A 21,151-nucleotide genomic window follows, 5' to 3' on the forward strand; every position below is an offset into this window, starting at 1 on the left:
TGTGTGTGCGCGTGTCCCATGTCTTCTCTAGATGGAGGTGATGGGGATGCTGTCCCCCAGGCAGATGGCAGAGCTGATGGTGGCTCCCCTCCCCCGGCTGCCCCCTAAACAGGAGCTGGTGGACCGCGTCTTTGATCACCTGCTCATAGACCCTGTGGAGAGGGATCTACCCGAAGTGCTCAACCACCTCGTGAGATTCAGCCACCATGTACGTAGCACACTCAGTTGTTTTAAAACATCTTATTGAACACTATTCTGCCTGTTGACCACTATTCCAGCTGTTGTTCTGTTCAGGGATTGTAACGAAAACGTATGCTGTGTCTCAAATTGCGCACTGGTGTCAGTGCACTGACGTTTAGTGGTAAGTTCACACAGTGAGCCCCCTAGGCACTGAAACATAGTGCCCGAAGTGTACTAAGTGTATGTATAGTTAGGAAATGCATGAAAGGGCAGAGGAAAACAGTATGTGCCGCTGGCAAGGTCACATGATAGGCACACACTTTTTTGCAACTCAGCCATCAGCTTTGCTGTTTCACCAGGGGATGACCAAAAAACTTTGCTGCAACATTACATCATTACTATGATATTAGAGAACTATTTTTATGACCGCTTTACCATATTTTTTCAAGTAATTCTGCTGATACTATACTATAGTTCAAAGACACAAAAACACTAATAAAATAGGAATAACACACTTTTCTGTACTAACTCATTGATGTGGTGTGTTGTGTTGTCCTAATTTACAGATGATGATGGACTGCGAGTCCTACCAGACCATGTAAGTGAGAAATAGTGCAGTCATGCCAGTTTCATGACAGAATTTTTTCTAAATTCTCATATCCATTTTACGCTACCTTCAAATAAAGTGTTTTCCTGAGCTATTCGTATGTATGTACTGTATGTATGTGTGTTCGTATGTATGTATGTATGTATGTAGCCTATGTATGTATGTATGTATGTATGTATGTATGTATGTATGTATGTATGTATGTATGTATGTATGTATGTATGTATGTATGTATGTATGTATGTATAAGTATGTATGTATGTATGGCTACAGAGTATGAAAACATAATATTCGATTTTCAATATTCTCGCTAACTACAGTATTATTCTATTAATAGTAATGAGCATCTTCAAAGTTTTGTTTCATATACTAGCTCATTGTTTTCAATTACTGCTGTATGGGAAAGTTATCTAACCGTTTTTAGTGACTGTTCCACAAGAGTGAAACCGTGACAATATTTTTTTTGCCGCTAAGCCCCCCACGTACATATGGGCTTGCATGCCCAGGGGCACCCAGGTTCAAATGCAGCCTGGGTCATTTCCCAAACCCTAAGCTTACCCCATCTCTCTCTCTCCACTCACACCTCCTGTCACTCTTCACTGTTCTATCAGAAATAAAGGCCCAAATGCCACAAAAATGTTTACATTTTTTTTGTTTGATTTGGTTGTTTCAGAGTAGAGAAGCTGTATGATGTATTGTGGTCGGTACCACGCATGATGGAACCAGTGATCTGGGAAACCATTCACACCCTAAGGCAACCTTCAGGTAATGATGAGCGCGTACACACACACACACACACACACACACACACACACACACACACACACACACACACACACACACACACATCCACGCACGCACGCACGCACGCACGCACGCACACACACACACACACACACACACACACACACACACACACACACACACACACACACACACACACACACACACACACACACACACACAGTATCCCATATACCAAAGAATATCACTGCACAGATACTGCATTGTTCCTGCAAGCATATAATAATATATTAACAATTCTAATTTATATTTTTTTTCTTCCAGACTGTCCACTGCCACTCTATGTCGAGGTATAGCATCTTTTTTACCCTCATTATTGCCATTTTTTTCTTTTATTCAGCAATTACGTGTCATTATACGTGTCAGGTGATTAACTTTACATATTATGTTTCATCCCTTGTTTGTGAACAGTGTCCAGTGATACACTTCAACGGTAGGTTTTATGTTTTACTTTGAAGTGCAAATGCAAATTATGTTCTTGTCGTGATTGGATATCATGCAGACTTGTTCACACCACTAGCAGAGATTCTAAGAGCAGTGGTTCTCAACTGGAACAGTCTTGGGACCCACCATTTTCCACTCTCAATCGGTCGCGACCCAATTTTTTTAACATTCAAGTAATTTCAATGCAATTCTCAAAATGTAACCAAGACTCGAACGACTGGTTGCACGCTATCTAACTCGCATAAACATTCAGATTGTATCTAAGACAACAGATGACACGGAGTTCACTAGCCTATCAAAATAAAAAAAAAGTTGGATTTTTTTTTTTTTTAGAATTACGTTTTTTTTACACCAAGGCTCCACGACCCACCCATGACCCCTCCACGACCCACTTTTGGGTCGCGACCCACCAGTTGAGAAACACTGTCTAAGAGTATATTTTCTCTGCATTTCATTTCTCATTTGACAATAGCCTGGCACATCCTATCACCCTTGTTACTATAAAATGGTTCATACTGTACGTGTAATTAAAATGCCTGTGCATGTCTCATCTTGATAACCTTTTTTTGTACTTTTTTGGCAGAAAGCAAAATGTGTGCTGGAGTGAACAGGTAATGTACCCAGTAAGAAATGAATGGAAAATAGACCAGGTCGCTGGCGGGCCTATTGACTATTTGCTGAAAATACTCAACTACATCATAACAACATCGCTATGACAGTACCGAGAGCCTTAAATAACAGATCAAGACATAGCCTTACAATTTTGGTGACAGTATGGTTATAATAGGCTCTCTGCTAGGGGTTAAAGTGGTACTTTGCACATTAAAGATACTATTTTAATCACAAACAGTCTTTGTTGTAAGAGCGAAAAAAGGTGCTCTTTGAGGTGCTCTTTGGATGGGCAAATGTAGAAGTTGAAAAAAAAATACCAAGGCACTCTCATCTATCAAAAATAAAACGCCCCTTAATTGCATGGCTTTGTTACAGTAAACCTTTAAAAAACTCCAACATGTTTTGGGCCTCCGGCCTGAGGAGGGTATTTTTCCTGTTTCAACTTATACTATTTTAATGGCTGGGAGTGAAATTGGATATTAACAGACTTCTAACCAAAGATTCTAAATACTGTATAGAAGGAATATAGTAAGAGAAAGCAGAGTTGTACGTGTCAACAATACAACAAAGTGGGATCAGTTCCGGTCTCCTAAATAGGTGTGGTCTGTGATGATACTGCCTTCATTCCGAATCTGCACTAGCCTTCTAAAGGGGCGTGGCAGTTTACTAGTCCAGCAAAAACTCCCTATAAACCATCTCTTCCTTATCCACCGTCGCTATTTGAACTCTTGATATTGTTCTTCCTTCTCTATCAACGTTTAGCTCTGAGCTGGAGCCCCACCTAATGGCAGGGAAGGTTCCCTGCAATTTCACCTTGACAGAGTACGCCTGCTCCCAGGTAAGGGACACTCACAGCTATTCATCATTACGCAAGTCTTTCAAGAGTTCCTTGACAATAGCCATAGCCATACTAACTTCTACGTCACATGTTCAGCCAAATCAACAGGCAGTTGATCTGTTTCAAATAAATATTCTGTAACATTGAAAAAAATCCTTCGGGTTCGGGTGGGATAATTTATTTTCTCTAAGAAAATGCAGCAATTCTGTAACTGCTGTAGGCAAACCTTTAAAATGTTGTGCGTTTCTTGTTCGAATGAGATGCCATCGGCTGTAATGCTTTCTTGTTTTCTCATCTATAGTTTGACAACTTCTCTGCACATCACCTGGCCCAACTATTGGTCTGCAAGCTGTCCGGCAACATGACTCACTCCAGGGAGACCTGGAAGCTGCTCCTCACCAAAACATCTGATCTTCTGGACGAAGCTCTAGTGGTGTTCTCCAACATCATGTCCATGAAGGCCTCAAACTTGGTAAGTGGGTCATTGTGACCAAAGTCCTGTTTTGTCAGTCTTGTGCACATCACAGCACAGAGTGGAAACAATGAAATAGCATTTATGTCCACCCATTGCAATAGGGCAGCCAAAGAGACGCACGAGGATGGTACCATACCAGTCTGATTGTCATATGAGATGCTCGCTAATGCCATACGTACAGTGCTAAGCGAATTTATACTCAATCTCTGCTAAAGGGGCGTTTACCTGACATCTCATTGATCCCGGAATAGTACAGACTTGATTCTTCTCTACTGTACTTTATCCAATGTCAATGTCCAAGGACTCCCAAATGAGGCTGTGCTGTATCACCATCAGAATGACCTTAATGTTTCTGTATCCTTCTCAGTCTGGTCCTGTTATGGGTCCTCTGTCCGGTCCCTCCGTCTCCAACCTGTTGGACGTGCTACGGGACATGAGACTAGATCAGTTCGGGCCGGAGCGTTGGAGCGACGCCTCCTACATCTCCTCGCTGTTCAACACCAGCCTGGCGCCACTCCTGCCCGCGGCCTCTGGGGGATTCCTGCACTGCCTGAGCACCAAGAACTTCACATGCGACACCTACCAGATCATGTGTGTATCATACAGAGAGAGAACGTAGTGTGTGTGTGTGTGTGTGTGTGTGTGTGTGTGTGTGTGTGTGTGTGTGTGTGTGTGTGTGTGTGTGTGTGTGTGTGTGTGTGTGTGTGTGTGTGTGTGTGTGTGTGGACCTACAGTACCAGCAATTTTGCTGTAAGTGACCATCCATCAGCCTGAGCACCATGTATGTGTGATACAGAGGATATAGGGTGTGTGTGTGTGCGTATGTGTGCGTGTGTGTGTGTGTGTGTGTGTGTGTGTGTGTGTGTGTGTGTGTGTGTGTGTGTGTGTGTGTGCGCGTGCGCGCGTGCGTGCGTGCGTGCGTGCGTGCGTGCAGACCTACTAGCAACTTTACTGTAAGTGACCTTTCCTCACCTTGATCGTTTCAGAGTGCAGGCGTTTGTGCACCAGTTCCACCACCTGAGGGAGCCGATGAGAGAAAAAGTTCTGGATCTCTTCATCCTGCCATACCTGCAGGGCAACTACTCAGGTAGCATTGGATATCATGGATATTGATGATACAGATAAAAATATAATATTATACATACAATATTGTACGTAAAATTCATAAGGGGAAATGTGATGGATCCAGTGACAGTAACTCAATCGCTGCATCTCTTCATCCTGCCACACCTGCAAGGCAACTACTCAGGTAGCCATGGATATTGACATTAGAAATAAATACTTTATTCTATTATGAATACAGTAAAGCAGTACCTGTTAGGAAAGCCCCACAGTAAGATTTCCAGCGACTCCATAAAAAGTCAATTACTTCTGTTGCTGTAGTTGCGTCTGGTGTATTTGTGCCATTATATTGTATGTATTGGGTAGGGGGAATTTTACATGACTTTGTCCTGGCTGCATAAAAGAAGAAAGAAAATCTGCACACTGTTACTGCTCACCGATTTATTCAACACAACGTTTCGACCTCAGGCGGCCTTCGGCAGGTGTGTAGAACCTATACACCTGACGAGGATCGCCTCACCTATACACCTGACGAAGACGGCCTGAGGTCGAAACGTTGTGTTGAATAAATCGGTGAGCAGTAACAGTGTGCAGATTTTCTTTCTTCTTTTACAAACGTTTGTTTGATCCAGCACCTGTTTTACTGGATGTGTGCGCATCACCTACACTACTTTTGTCCTGGGTGCAGCCAAAAGCTGTCAGCGGCCCTGATTATAAAAATGAAAAGTATGGTCAGTCACTATATCAGAAAAGCTGTCGAATCAAAGGTTTGCATTGAAATCATAGTCATATACGGTTCAAGATGTTACTTGGTTGGTATGCACAATGTTCTGGTGTACATGTTTATAAAGTTCTTTGGATTTCATCAATCTTCTCTTATCTCTGTTCCTCTCTCTCTCTCTCTCTCTTTCTCTCTCTCTCTCTCTCTTTCTCTCTCTCTCTCTCTTGTTCTTTCTCTACCTATCTTCTCTCAGGACAAGCGTGTGCTCATAATGACAGCTATGATTGGCTACAGAACAACTTTGGACCATTCTCTGTCTTTACGGAGCTCAGAAGTCTCTTTGATGCAAACAAGGCCTTTGATCCAGTAAGTTTTCCATTAACTTTTTTCCCAATAACTTACTGACATGAGTGCGTAAAAAGGAGCTAAGGTACTTGCCCATGGAGACCCAGGTTCAAATCTGGTCATTTACACTCTTTTCTTGTCATAATCTTCACTTTCCTGCGCAAAGCCCCTGAAATATGGTATGCTTTGAAAATTATACTTATTCAGTGTTATTCAAAACAGAACCTACAGCAACCCAATTTAGAGTAACTATATTGACTATAGTATATAGTAACTATAGTAACCCTCTCTCTCTCTCTCTCTCTCTCTGTTTCTCTCTCTCCCTCTCTCTCTCTAGCTCTGTCTTTCTCTGTCTCTCTTTCTTTCTCTGTCTCTCTCTCTCTCCTGAAGCTGGCAGTTTTGGATCTCCTCAGTCCTCGACAAATGGCTGAGTTGATGGTTGTGCCCCTCCCTCATCGCCAAGGCAAAGATGAGGTGATCCACATGGTTCTAGAACACCTGCTGGAATCCCCAGTTGACCGGAAGCTTCCAGAAGTTCTAGAACACACCCTAGCCCTGGCCAGAGAGGTAAAAGACTTTCTTTACTTTTCCTAATATGTGGACATACTGTATTGAATTACACAAAAGTGTACTGGACATGCTATGCTGAACTAAAATATTACATGCAAATCCATGACTCAAAGCAAAATTTATTTACGTAAAGAACACACAAAACAAATTTTGTCTCAGTGTCTATCTTTTTTACATTGTTGAGTTCAATTTGTGGGGCTACTTGAACACAAAAGGCTCTGTTCTAACCCCACTTTTGTTCTTGTTCTGCTAGACGGAAGCACCTTGTCTGTTCTACCAAACTATGTAAGTCACAATTGTAAGAAAAATATCCTGAATAATGTCAGTGGTTTTTAATATCACCATTTGGTGACATACGTATACACTACTGTATACATTATACTACATGTTGGTATGGGTTCTTGGTAATGGTCAACCTACGCAACCATATCTTCTTAACTGCTATCACTATGTACGGTATGCAAACCGTATTCCTACAAAGGCAAAGTGCAATAACTACAACATGAGAAACTGAGAAAAACCCTTTTAAGTATTTGTGTTTGGTTGGGTATTGTAGTTACTGCAAATTTCACATACTGTAGCAATATGTCTAAAACGGGACACATTTGAACCATACGGCTTTGTTACAATATAAAACAGATCTTATGAAGACCATTTCCAGTGTAAATTCAATTCTGACAAAATGGCAGTGTCCTTTGAGGTTCCCTTTATCTTCTTAGCAGCTACTGTATATGTATTATTCACTCATTTTTTCTATTTCTCTGTGTCTGTTACCCTCTTCACCATCTGGTCTTGTGTAGAATTCCGGGTCTGAGTGGGTCTTTGACATTAGAATCAGGAGATCTGGAACTGCATTTTGTTACTTGTATATCTGCATTTGTAATGACAATAAAGTTTGAATTTAAAATGTTCTAATCTAATCTATTCTATTCCAATCTAATCTAATATAATGTAATATAATGTAATATCTTTTCTAATCTAATCTAATCTAGTCAAATCTAATCTAATCTGATGTGTAGAATCCCTGGATTGAGTGGATATTTGACGTTAGAATCAGGAGATATGGAGCCTGTCATCAGGAGAGCTGTGCAGCAGCTTCTCCACATTACTCCACAAGGTAAAGTCACACACACACACACACACACACACACACACACACACACACACACACACACACACACACACACACACACACACACACACACACACACACACACACACACACAAGAAATGCATCTGCAAATTGCAGGTGTACACATTTTGGGAAACGACTTTTTTGTAATACTCACACTACATTTCTATTGTTCTTGCAGACTGCATCGTTTCTCTATCAGCTCAGGTGAGATTGATGTTATATATATTTTTTTTTAATCACCTCTATTCAAATGTGCCTATCAAACCATTTTGATTAACTTCATATAAAGACATTTACCTTTACCTTTCTCTCTCCCATGTTTAGTGCCCTGCCACACCAGTTAATGGTAAGACCTTACAATGGTGTATTTCCTTCTGCAGATATACTGTATTTACATATATAGAATTCCTTTCAATAATTGTGGCTTACCTTTTTGCTTCAATAGAGAGCAGAATTTGTGAGGATGTCAACAGGTGAGTACCATGTCACATCACCGTGACAACAATACAAAATTTCTATGAGCTGAATAGTTGTTTCCATGCTAAACGGTATGCTCAACATTGAAGACTTTCAAATACTAGATATGATTATTAGCTTTGGGTGCAAACATTGAATACAAATATTGTATGTACTTACCAATGGAGTATCGCGCCTTTGGACTTGGTGGTGGGGGCGTAGGTTCCAACAGGTACATTAGGAGCAAGCAAGGGGAATTCACACCTTTATACTGATGCAATAGTGTACTTTCATTGCATATTAGAAAATAAATGAAAGTCCTACCCAAGTGACTCTGACCAAAATGTTTGCACACCTCACTTGGGTAGCACTTTTATTTATTTTCAAATATGCCATAAGTTTTAATAATAACATTTGCATAGGCATTAGGATGTGTGACTTCCCCCCGCTTGCAAATGTTGTATAAAAATTGTATTCATTTTGCATGTATCCTCCCATATGTGACACAACAAATGGCAGATATTCAGGATTTCCTAACCATTTCATAATGCTTCTACCTCAACAGCATGGCTCTGCAGTCTCACCTGGCCGCTGGAGTGGTCCCCTGCAACGCAAGCCTGGAACACTATGCCTGTGCACAGGTGAGGGATCACTATCTGCTGTAACATTATGCCTGTGCACAGGTGAGGGATCAGTGGGCATTTCTCAAAATAGAGTGTCTTAGCCTTACTAGGGCAACTAAGCCATTTTTCGCACATTTCACCAAAGAGTATCCAATAACTAGTTGTAAGCGTAATAATTGGATACTCCTGGGTGAAATGGGCATTACTTGTTCAAGCAAGGCAAGGAGACTTCTCTTTTAGGGTTTTCAGGGTGACCAGAACAGAGCCAGTGCCCGCACCAGTTTTGTTCGCCAATAAAGTGCTTTTCTGCGAACCGCCCGTGTTTATACCGGGCTCTGAACTTTTTCCGCATGTGACTGTGTTACCCGGATGAACGTTGTCGTCCACGTCCCTGACGTCCACGTTGTCGTCACGGTTCGTGGAGAAGAAACAAGTATTTTGCGGTTCGCATTGCGAACCAACTTTCCGGTTCGCGAACGCTAATATCTGTGGTGTGAACACGACGAACGGTTCGCGACTAGGTGCGGGAACGGGCACCAGCAAGGTTCTCAGTCTTCTTGAATGTGTCCTTTAAGAAATACCCACTGTGTGCTGTAGCTCAGTGGTTCCCAACCTTTTTCTTAAGGGGCTCAAATGTTTACCATTGGAGAAATGTGATGGACTGAATTGGCATTTTCCCATTGGCAAACTACATAAGTTGCAAAGTGGTTAGCAATGATTCTTTCGAGAGATGGCGTCCAGTCTGTTCTGACATTTGTTTGTTTTGCTCCAATAGTTGACCAACTTCACTGCCCAGCACCTGGCCCACCTGTTGGTGTGCAAGCTGTCCAGTAACGTTACGCTGTCCAGCAATGAGACACACTCCAGGGAGACCTGGAAGCTGCTTCTCACCAAAACATCTGGCGTCCTGGACGAAGCTCTTGTGATGTTCTCACACATGGTCTCAAAGGAGGTAATCAATAATAGCCAGTAATAAAAAAAGTATAGGGCATCAATGTAGTTTTTCTGAGGGGCTGGTCACTTGTACATTCTAACATCAAAGACAATAAAGAAGATGCCGGCCGCACACTCTGCTCCATGTTTTATTTCAAGGGACATTTTGATCACCTGGCCTTCTTCAAACTTTATATTCCTCGTAATCAAGAATAGACTGTAAGATGAAAATTACTCACCAGCCAGGCAAAAGCATTTTCTGGCACAAGGGGGGTTCGTCTAGTTCACTATGCTACATCGATGACTGCAGTTATTAGCAATTATTTGTCATATACATACTGATGCAGCTTTTTAAACTCAAGTAATCCAGAGTTAGGCAGTAAATCAAATGTAACCGTATTGTTAACCTATGATCATTATCTCTTTGTTTTGCACCCTTTTCTAGTCTGTACCATTGATGAGTATGTCAGTGACTCCCGTCTTGGATGTACTTGGGGAGCTCCGTTTGAACCTGTTCGGTGACCAGCAGTGGAGCGACATAGGCTTTATTTCCTCCGTGTTCAGTGGAGGCCTGCGGCCATTCCTACCCTTCGCCTCGGGAAGCCTTCTGGAGTGCGTCAGTGGCCGGAACCTCACCTGTGAAACCTACCAGCACATGTATGTACACATTTTAAAAATGCAGTGTTAATACAACACTTAGAGAGTACTCTGTATATGTTAAATCAACTCTCTAAGATATTACATGGTTTCAACTTTGCAATATCATACATGCACTGTTGTAATTTCATCTGTAAGAGTACTTCTACTTAAAACAACTCTATCCAGTACAGTAGTATGAGTACTAAGTAATACGAACTGTGTTGACTAAAATGCCAATCTTCTTTCTCTGAAATCCTCAGTGTGGGTGAACTGAGCAGCCATTTTGTTGCCATGGAGGAGGACCAGGTGATGGGAGTTGTCAAATTCTTCATCTTGCCATACCTGTCCAGAAACTCCTCAGGTGATCAAAAATACAACATACAGTATCTATACTGTCTCCATGTCTTGACAGGCTTTGAACACCATATTTAGAAACCTTGTATGAGGAATCAGGAAAGTGGCTACCTTTCTTGGAAACTCATCAGCATCTGACTTAACTGCAGTAATAACAACAAAACCTCATAAATTCACTACAATGTCCCTCGATCAAACTTTAGCATTGAATGACAATGAAAGATACACCTAATGAATGTAATGAAATGTGTCGTCATCTTTCGCAGACTCAGGATGCATCTCCAACAACAGCAGGGCATGGCTTCTCAACAACTTTGGACAATTCTCAGTCCTACTCCCACTCGGAAGTCTACTTGATCTCAACATGCATTTCAATCCAGTATGGGATGATGGTTTTATTTTCACTAGTGCCTCTTATTTACTCTTGTCCTATCTCTTAGGCATTGCATTGATTGCAGACTGTTTCCTCCGGTTTCATGTGCACTCTCTAGTGTGTGACATGTCTCCTACATAATTCACCCAAAGCCCCTGTTAGAATATGTGGCTGTGGTGTTCCCCAGGGATTTGTTTTAGGGCCCCTGTACTTCCACCTTTCATCTGCCATACTGGTAATGTTTAATCACATTATGTCCGCACATCCTTCTCCCTCTCCTAGCAAAAGTGCAATTCTAAATTAGTTTTAGTTTGAACACTTCTAAATGACTTCATGACTTCATTCTACAATTGTAAAACTCTTCATTGTACACAGTCACACAGTAGATATACATTTGCGCCACTCTTTCTTTCAGCCCTTTAACCCCCCCCCCACACACACACACACACACACCCACTCACAACACCCGTTTACTGCAAGCTCTTCATTGTACACAAAGTAACACAGTCCATGTTAAACACAAGTTTCTATCCCCCCTTTACTTCTCCCCCTCTCGTACCTCTAGTTGTTGGTGCTGGACCTGCTGTCTCCCAAGCAGATTGCTGAGCTGGTGCACCTGCCTCTCCCTCTGCCAGGTTCTCCCCGTCAGGAGGTGGTTATCGATGCCGTCTTCAACCACCTCCGCCGGGACCCCGTGCAGAATCAGATGCCTGAGGTTTTGCACCATCTCGTCAGGATCGCAGGACAGGTACTGTACAACACTTCATACCTTTGTTTCCTCTTTACCATTACTTCCTCTTTTTATTGTTGCTTTCATATTACATGCTGGAAATATGTTTTTCTGTACTTATACTGTACGTATATGGTGTTTTCAAGCACCTACTGTTCATGTAATCTCAACAGGATTGCAGGGAATCACTTCATGCAGCAGTACAGTGGTTTTCTTTCTAGTTGATCATGTGCTGTTTCATGTTTTTGTATGTTTTTCATTATTTCATATTGATATTAAGTTTTTCTTGCAATGTTTTGTTTTACAGAATGAAATACCATGTGGTATACTCCAATCTGTGTAAGTATGATTTGTATAGATTATGCGCAAAGTAGATATGTCTATTTTGTGTGCATAATAAACAGTTAAATTGTAGTCAATAATTACATTAGTAATAACTTTAATTGTGTCTCATCTAGTCTGTATATATTCTTACTGTAACGAATATGTTATATAATCATATGAATTATGTTTTATGATCTAATCTACATTTTATTTATTGTATTATTTTATGCCCTCTTTAGGTCTGAGAACTTGTTCCTGTCCCTGTCCTTTGTGCCCGATACACTGGAACACGTCATCTACACAACCGCAGAGCACCTCAGCGGAAACTCAACAGAAGGTTATATTATATTTATTATTTTGATCTTTTCCTTTCTTTCAGTCTCTATGTCTTGATCTACTGTATCTATTGAACTCATAGGCTAATTCTTTTACAACATGCAACATGCAGCCTCACTGACCTGCAGAGGAAAGCCACCCTGAGGAAGGCAGAGTCTATTTTATCAGTTAGCGCCCACCCTCTCCACTCAGAATTCCAGCTTCTACCCTCCGGTTCACGTTTTAGGTTCCCCTCTGTCAAAAGTAATAGGTTTAGGTTTTCATTTGTCCCCAGTGCCATCTCCCTGTTAAATTCCAATCCTAATTGATCACTGGCTATATCCTTGGTGTGTTTTTATGGCATTTTATGGTGTGATGTGTAATTTTTATTTTGTTTTATTTATTATGATGTTTCTTATGCTACTTTTAACTCTATTTATGGTCATGTTTTAAACCCTGCACTTTATGGTTTGTCCTGTTATCTGTTGTCTATATGTTGTTGACTTGCTGCACACTTAATTGCCCCTTTGGGGACAATAACATTGAAACTTGAACTTGAACTTGAACTTGAACATGCTATTGCGCTGTATTACCATTCGATATATTACACTCACTACAATGCTTTTGTATCTACTGTACATGTGTTTCAATATCTCCTATGGTATACTTCCAAGTACTGTTTCAAGTACTTTCAATTATTGTTTCAAAGACTGTTTACTGTTTTTCCTATTCAGGTTGCAACCTTCCTCTACCACCTACAGTGAGTTTTTCTCTGTTGCATCACATATTAAGTGTTTGATGTTTTAATGAAAGATGTTTTGTATGACTTTGATTATGACCTTTTTTCTTGTCTCTTGTTTTAACTTTAGTGCCCCTTCACAAAGATCAATGGTAAGTTCACTGAATAATAGTTGCTACACTAGGTGTGTTTAGTCAAAGATTTATGTTCCGTAACTGTTAGCTTTCTCTATAATTATCAATGGAGGTGGCTACACCAGATACAGCAGGACAGCAAACGTTCTAAAGAACCAGGCCAGTGGTTTCCAATTAGTTTTAAATTAAAATGTATATTTATATATTTATTAGAATTTATATTACAACGATGTTGCACAAATAAGGCTGAGGGCCAGACAAATCGTCCGACAGTCGATCCACAGATAGTACACATACCTAGACCTATATGTTTTCTTTTGTCCCAGCCTCATGGCGGGCCAAATGTTTGCCGTGCCCGGGCCGGATCTGGCCCGCGGGCCGCCATTTGGAGACCACTGAACTAGACCATTGTTTTCCATGTGTTTTTGACACAGCTTGACTTAATGTAATGTAACAGATGCATGCAATGGTGCCCCAGCGTAATAATAGTGGCTAGCTTTCCATACCGATTTATCTTCTTATTTTGTGTCTCAACTTCTCAATCTCATGTAACAACATGTAACATTTCTAATATCTTTTACAGAGAGTGAAATTTGCATGGGAGTCAACAGGTATGCCTAGTAACATAATCTCATGAATATTTCTTTGACATTAGGTCACAGCACTGAAATGGTTAAATATGAAGAACTCTTTTCCAAAGCGCTATAAAAGCCACTTCAATATAATCGATATCTTCTTCTAGATTTGTTTTAGATTTGGCCTATTCAAGATGAGGTTAATGTCATCAGATTTTTTCAACAAAATTGTGATTTTACCAATGTTGCCCAAGAGGCCTGCATCATAAAACAGAAAGCACTCATAAAAACATAAAACATATCAAAATCAGCACTTAAAGCGATGGTTCGGAGTAGAATCACCCTAATGCCATTTGAACCGTGACACCCATCCACCTTTACACCCGAAGTGTTTTCTGCCGCAGGCTTACATCAACAGAGTTGCCGTGTTATTCGATGTTTATTCCGGATAGCTTGACTCAAGCGCATATGGATCCTGGGCACCGTCTCCAAACTTTCCCCACAAAAATAACATGTCATGACACCAAACTTCTACAGTATAACAAATGTGGTTTGTACTCACAAAAAGATGAATTTGAAACTTTGTACATAGTCCAGGAGTGTATTAGTAACAACACACGAGACGATTAGCTTTTCTGCTGCTAAACATCCGTCGACGTCACTTCCTCCAGCTGGGACTTTGTTGATGGAAACAAATACACGTGAGTCCGGAAGGCGGAAAACTCAAAAAGACAGTTTGCGCTACAACTAGAAATTAACCACTTCGGATTTAAATTTTACCACGTTTAATAAATAGAAGACGATGCCACACTCGTGCATATATCCTGGCTGTGGACTAAAACACAAACCTTACAATAAAGAAAGTCCCAGCTGGAGGAAGTGACGTCGACGGATGTTTAGCAGCAGAAAAGCTAATCGTCTCGTGTGTTGTTACTAATACACTCCTGGACTATGTACAAAGTTTCAAATTCATCTTTTTGTGAGTACAAACCACATTTGTTATACTGTAGAAGTTTGGTGTCATGACATGTTATTTTTGTGGGGAAAGTTTGGAGACGGTGCCCAGGATCCATATGCGCTTGAGTCAAGCTATCCGGAATAAACATCGAATAACACGGCAACTCTGTTGATGTAAGCCTGCGGCAGAAAACACTTCGGGTGTAAAGGTGGATGGGTGTCACGGTTCAAATGGCATTAGGGTGATTCTACTCCGAACCATCGCTTTAAGCGTCATACAGTATACTATACGCTACCACACAGGGCTCTTAATTAACACCAGCCAACGGCCAAATGCTGGTGAAATTTCAATTTGGCTGGTAGAAAATGTCTACCTACTAGCCACTTTGACCCATTAGTGAGTGTGTGTTTGGCTTGCAAGATTAACATCTATTAGCCATTTTGTCTAGTGAAGATAAAAAAATCATAATAATTTAGAGCCCTGACCCCATGGTCCTAAACATGTAATGTGTCATCTCACAGCTCTGAACTGCAGCATCATATCAGCAAGGATGTCGCCCATGTGCCCTGCCAATACACTGTATCACAATACGCATGTGCACAGGTATGCTGTTCAAAATGCTTTTTCCCCCAACTCATTTTTTCCAATTTATTTGAAACTGTATTCGCTTAATTTGCTAAACTTATATATAAATACAATATAATAACAACTATAATAGTAATAATAATACATACATTCTGCACACACACACATATATATATGTGTGTGTGCGTGTGTGTGTGTGTGTGTGTGTGTGTGTGTGTGTGTGTGTGTGTGTGTGTGTGTGTGTGTGTGTGTGTGTGTGTGTGTGTGTGCAGAATGTATGTACTATTATTACTGTTATATGTATAAGCAGGGTTTAAATTGGGGCGGAGCCCTCCGGAGCGCAGCTCCGCCTCCTCACCTCGGAGGGACAGCCAAACGGAGCTGCGCTCCTGCTGCCCCACCCTCAGTGTATTCACAGTTCATATATTTTCACCTCTTCTTGAAATATCATATTTTTATGAAAGTTTTATAATGATAGCAACATAAAATAAGATTAAGGGACTCCCACATTATTTCAGTTATTATGCATCTGCATTCTGCACATGCGCTGCGAGACACCACACTTTCAGTTTGTAGCAACGTTGCAACTTTGCAACAGTTGAGCGGTCCGGAGCGCTTGCTCTTTCTCACAGCTAGAACTACTCCGCTTCGAGTATGTCACTACTTCAAGCCTGTCCTCCATGCTTTCATGTTCAATGTGCAAAGTTAGTAGGCTAGATACAATGCCTTTTACAAAAGGGAGGTAATGTCATTTCATTTGATATCGGCTAGCTTTCAGGCAAAGTTAACCAAACAGTCATGCAGAATAGCGTGGTGTCTGCCTACTTTAACAGCAGTTTGTTAATGTGAGAAAATCAACATCAAGTTTGGGATTTCCGTCCATTGTTCTGTCAGAATGTGTAGCCATTTGGTTGCAGGTTACTTTTATGTGGGCTTAAACATGCCAGGAACGTATTAAAAGTTTTTAGACAGTAAGCAAATGACAGGGATTCCTGCGTGTCCATCCTAGCTTTGCGTGTAGAGCAGTGCACCGTCTCTCTCGCGCTAGAATTGCTGCAGCAAGTTCCAATCTATTGCCGCCTTTTGCCAAAGTTATTGCTTTGCAAAAAAGCATTTACTTAATGCGACTGAAGTGTAATTAAAACATATGCACGGAGCGAGATAGCTGAACTAACTATACTACTAAAATAAGAACGCCCCATATAATCAGTCAGCCAAAGGAGCAATCTGTAAAGAAAAGACGTGTCCGAGTGAGAAGATTCTCTGCAGACTCCGCCTGATTTAAAGTGACAGTGCACACTTTCACGCACTGTAATAGAACAGCATAGCCTAAGCATGCATTTTTATTCTTTTAACTTTGTTACTTATTAGGCATAAAACGTGCTAATAAATGCATGATAAACCCATGACATTATAGGAGAATTTAAATCAATCATATGATATTTTAAAACAAATTGTTATTCACATCAAATAATATGAGTTCTTCTTAGGTCTACACCTTTGTAGCTTGATGGTGCAGTGATGGTGGTCAGAATTAAAACTTTTTTGCCCCTGTACTGACAGTCCAATAGCATACTGTTGCCAACTGACAGGAGAGAATATTAAAAAGTAGGCTACATAAATGCATCAGGTGTGATACTGGTCTAACTGTTCCTATTTTTTAGCAACCTATACAGTGAAGAGGGAATGAGGGTACCTTGCTGTTTCTCATAACTGAGTAGGCCTACATTGATTTATGTATGATATTAATTATGGGCAATAACTTCATAGAATACATGTATTTGCCTGATGGGGCGATGTTAAATTTTATTTTATTTTAAAGCTATTTTGACCGCGAGTGAAGGGCTCCCCCACCTCCCAAAAGCCAATTTAAACACTGTGTATAAGTTTTATAACTCGAAATTCACAGGCATAAATGTGTTCGATATAATTCATTGCTTACAAATACACACAGATAATGAATATTTTATTCCAATTCTATGAGTTTTATATTCACATTGCTAACATCCATAAAAAAGGAGATGCCCAAATATTAATTTTCGACATTTTGCTCCCCACAGCTGACCGACTTCACTGCCAAGCACCTGGTGTACTTGCTGAATTGCAAGCTGTCCAGTAATGAGACTAACTCCAAGAAGACATGGAAGCTGCTGCTCACCAAAACCAATACCGTCCTAGATCAAGCGGTCCTCATGTTCGCCAACACTGTCTCCAACATGGTGAATAACTCACTCTCATTGACATACAAGCTCGTAAATGGCACGGTGCCCTGGTGCGATGAAGCGTCACTTCACCCCATCCCCAGCTAGTGATGTTTTTAACCCTTTCAGGAGTACCATCACATGTGGGAATGTCAATATTAACGAGTTCATCACAATTTTTTAAAATCGCGATTAGATTTTTCCCATGTGATAAGAATTTTGGCAAAACTTCAAGGTCACTGTCCATGTCACAAGGACTTTGCGAGATTTTTTAACACATAGTTCTATGGGAGCTGTTCAAGGAAAATTCCAGAACAACTGGAGAAAAATCCATATTCCTCAAAGGGGGATTCCATTTTTGGGCAGTCGGCCGTATGGGAATTGCAGATTAGATCAGAGGTTATGCACAAATATCTGTACACAAGTCAGCATAGCTCAAGGCCAGATCAAATATCGTATAAATGCAAATCTGTACACAGTTTACCATAACTGCAAGCCAGCAGTAATATCATATCTGCCAGACAGCTGTGCTAGGAAAGTGGAACCAAAACTACTGTTAGCAGGTCAGTACACGGGTCAGTATGCAAGCCAAAACAACCTGAGCCAGCACGTATATCATGTCTGCCAGACAGCCCAGACAAAAGAGGAACTAACCCAGATACGCAATAAAAAGAGCAAGCGCAAGGCACAGATCAGAACGTGCATTCTCCAGCCATTACTGGACTACTTGCTGTATGGTTGTACGACCTGTGTCATCTACTGAAGTTAACTCTGTCTTACTACTACAACTGGACTCCGGGTCTACTGTCTCTCTACCCACTATGAACATAGGATAGAGGCGCAAGTCTGGCCTGGGCTCCACCCAAGCCCTACCTCACCTCTCTCTTCCACTCTTCACTGCATTGTCATAATAAAGGCTTAAAGATCCAAAAACATACGTATTGCCAACAAACAGTGAAATGAACCATAACGTAACATCTTTCAGAATGTATTTTTACAGAGTACTCTTTCATGTGTTGAATTAACACTGCATTTTTTTACGTTGTAGTCTCTACCCATGTTCGGACCATCTGTATCCATGGTGTTGGACGCCGTTGCTGAGATCCGACTGTTCCGGTTTGGCCCCGAGCTCTGGAGTGACCCTGGCTTCGTCTCCATGGTGTTTGGGGAGCGCCTGAGGCCGTTCCTCCCCCACGCCAGCAGGGGGCTCCTGCAGTGCGTCGGCAGCAAGAACCTCAACTGCCAGACGTACCAGCACATGTAGGTTATCACCACCAGACACAGGCCCAGTCAATACTGGCATGAGACAGTATTGTCCACACACTCTTGCTGCTCATCGATTTATTAACACAACGTTTCCACCTCAAGAGGTCTTCATCAGGTGTATGGTACTGTGGTGAGCAGCAACAGTGTGCGGATTTTTCTTCATTTTATTCACATTGGTTAGATTAGATGTGCTCCACCCTAGGCTGGGCCATTTCCCAATCCCATGTATGTCCCCCTCCCACTCTCTTCATGTCACTGTCCTGTACAACAAAACCCCATAAAGAATCTTAGGGAAAAAAGTCCTTATTTCACTTTATTCTTTGTAATTGTTTTCCAGAGTGGGAGAGTTCAGTCATCAATTTGACCACATTCCTAAGCCACACAGAGAGGTCTTCGTAGAGTCCTTCATCACACCGTTCCTGACCAGGAATTCAACAGGTATCACCATCACCACTACACTTAGCATTATACTTAAGTTGACGCTTTTATCCAAAGTGACTTACAGTTATTTTTACAGGGTATTGGTTACAGTCCCTTGAGCAATGTGGGGTCTTAGGTGCCTTGCTCAAGGTGATGATTTGGACGGTGGTCTCTCTGAAGTCTTCTAATGCTTCACACTAAATGTTGCTCAGTCTAGAGTGGCAATCATTGCCATTGAACATAAAATTGTATTGGCTTCATGCAATCAATGATGCTATGCTTCGGAATGAATGGTATCCTTTTTAATGTGACCTGGTTTTCATTTGCAGCCTGCTACTCTAATGACAGTGTGGAATGGCTCCTCGACAACTTTGGACCATTCTCTGTCCTGGTGCCCCTCCAGGAACTGCTCACTCTCAACAACGGCTTAGATCCAGTAGGTTATAACATATATTTCTCATAGATCAGGTAATTTTGCCCTAAGGATGGGATCATCCAAAACTTTTGCACTATTGTAAATTGCACAGTAGACCATTAAAATACACTTTTGTATGGACATTTCTTTTTAGTTTTCACTTATTACGATCTTCAGTCTTCCTGATTGTGTATTGATATTCATCCAAAGTTAACGCACCACTGCATGTATGCATATACATACGTTGGCTTATATAAAATGGTTTTATGCAATTGCACCCTTTTTGAGACAGAATGAATTTTTTTTGTTTTCTACATGAAAAACAGCAACATTTGGACTCGTTAAATGAAGGGCAAAGCCAGAGAACATTATAAAACAGTATATTTATGTCCAAACATCATTGTTCATCATAAACTCACTATCTCTCTCTCTCTCTCTCTCTCTCTCTCTCTCTCTCTCTCTCTCTCTCTCTCTCTCTCTCTCTCTCTCTCTCTCTCTCTCTCTCTCCCAAAGGTGCCAGCCCTGTCCGTTCTCTCCCCCAGTCAGATGGCTGAGCTGGTGTCTCTGCCTGTCTATCCTGATATGACGGCAGCCATCCACAGTGTCTTCTACACACTGGCACAGTCTAACAAGGCAGCAGAGCTCCAAGAGTTCCTCCACCACCTCACCATGCTCTCCAGACAGGTACAGAGTCTGCAAAGTGTACTTGTTCTATGGCAGTGGTTCTCAAACTTTTTCAGACTGAGGACCACTTTGTCCCCCTAAAAACGTTCAGGCACCACCTGTCAACTGAATGGCTGGTGCTAATTTGACCCTGCTAATTTCGATGCAGATCACATACTTATTTATTCACATAACAAGCCTGTGTTATTGTAGTAAAAATATGGCTTCAGCTGTGTTTCACTTTCTAATACTGTTACAAATATAGCCTACTGCTAGCTTGTCTTGGAGAAGTAGAAATCCCCTTGCGGACCACCTGGGCTCTGTCACGGACCACCAGTGGTCCCCAGAGCACACTTTGAGAATCACTGTCCTATAGAATTCATTTCAAAGGATTTCATGAGTTTTTTTAAATTCTACTTATTGCGGTGTGAATATGCTCAGGAATTCAATTAGTTATTTGAATGCTTTATAGTTTTAATGTATTGCTTCCTATAACAACATATACCTTTGTTTTAAAGGTCATGATTCCATGTGAGTCTTATACAATCATGTAAGTACACAACAGGGACGATCTTGCTTTCTCAGACGTTTTAAATATGCTACTCGAGCATTGGACATTGTGCATTGTCTTATGGTGTTTTTCTGTTACCTATTT

General features: G+C 41.2%; 1 protein-coding gene across 1 annotated transcript in view; it reads left to right on the forward strand.

Annotated features, from left to right (window-relative positions):
- LOC134456870 (uncharacterized) overlaps positions 1-21,151 on the forward strand; it is a 123,745-nt gene that overhangs the window by 32,640 nt on the left and 69,954 nt on the right. Inside the window, exons 17-50 of the mRNA XM_063208480.1 lie at positions 32-208; positions 747-778; positions 1,461-1,566; positions 2,003-2,024; positions 2,619-2,646; positions 3,410-3,485; positions 3,787-3,957; positions 4,328-4,551; positions 4,947-5,047; positions 5,997-6,109; positions 6,479-6,655; positions 6,912-6,943; positions 7,678-7,775; positions 7,972-7,997; positions 8,118-8,139; positions 8,239-8,266; positions 8,815-8,890; positions 9,648-9,824; positions 10,251-10,462; positions 10,705-10,805; positions 11,065-11,177; positions 11,737-11,919; positions 12,209-12,240; positions 12,465-12,562; positions 13,275-13,300; positions 13,410-13,431; positions 13,997-14,024; positions 15,468-15,549; positions 17,592-17,750; positions 18,781-18,992; positions 19,336-19,436; positions 19,748-19,854; positions 20,347-20,517; positions 21,015-21,046. Of these exons, the coding sequence (XP_063064550.1) occupies positions 32-208; positions 747-778; positions 1,461-1,566; positions 2,003-2,024; positions 2,619-2,646; positions 3,410-3,485; positions 3,787-3,957; positions 4,328-4,551; positions 4,947-5,047; positions 5,997-6,109; positions 6,479-6,655; positions 6,912-6,943; positions 7,678-7,775; positions 7,972-7,997; positions 8,118-8,139; positions 8,239-8,266; positions 8,815-8,890; positions 9,648-9,824; positions 10,251-10,462; positions 10,705-10,805; positions 11,065-11,177; positions 11,737-11,919; positions 12,209-12,240; positions 12,465-12,562; positions 13,275-13,300; positions 13,410-13,431; positions 13,997-14,024; positions 15,468-15,549; positions 17,592-17,750; positions 18,781-18,992; positions 19,336-19,436; positions 19,748-19,854; positions 20,347-20,517; positions 21,015-21,046 (3,365 nt within the window). The remainder of the gene's footprint in view (positions 1-31; positions 209-746; positions 779-1,460; positions 1,567-2,002; positions 2,025-2,618; positions 2,647-3,409; positions 3,486-3,786; positions 3,958-4,327; positions 4,552-4,946; positions 5,048-5,996; positions 6,110-6,478; positions 6,656-6,911; positions 6,944-7,677; positions 7,776-7,971; positions 7,998-8,117; positions 8,140-8,238; positions 8,267-8,814; positions 8,891-9,647; positions 9,825-10,250; positions 10,463-10,704; positions 10,806-11,064; positions 11,178-11,736; positions 11,920-12,208; positions 12,241-12,464; positions 12,563-13,274; positions 13,301-13,409; positions 13,432-13,996; positions 14,025-15,467; positions 15,550-17,591; positions 17,751-18,780; positions 18,993-19,335; positions 19,437-19,747; positions 19,855-20,346; positions 20,518-21,014; positions 21,047-21,151) is intronic.

Source organism: Engraulis encrasicolus, chromosome 1 (assembly GCF_034702125.1).
Source record: "Engraulis encrasicolus isolate BLACKSEA-1 chromosome 1, IST_EnEncr_1.0, whole genome shotgun sequence".
Lineage (NCBI taxonomy): Eukaryota > Metazoa > Chordata > Actinopteri > Clupeiformes > Engraulidae > Engraulis > Engraulis encrasicolus.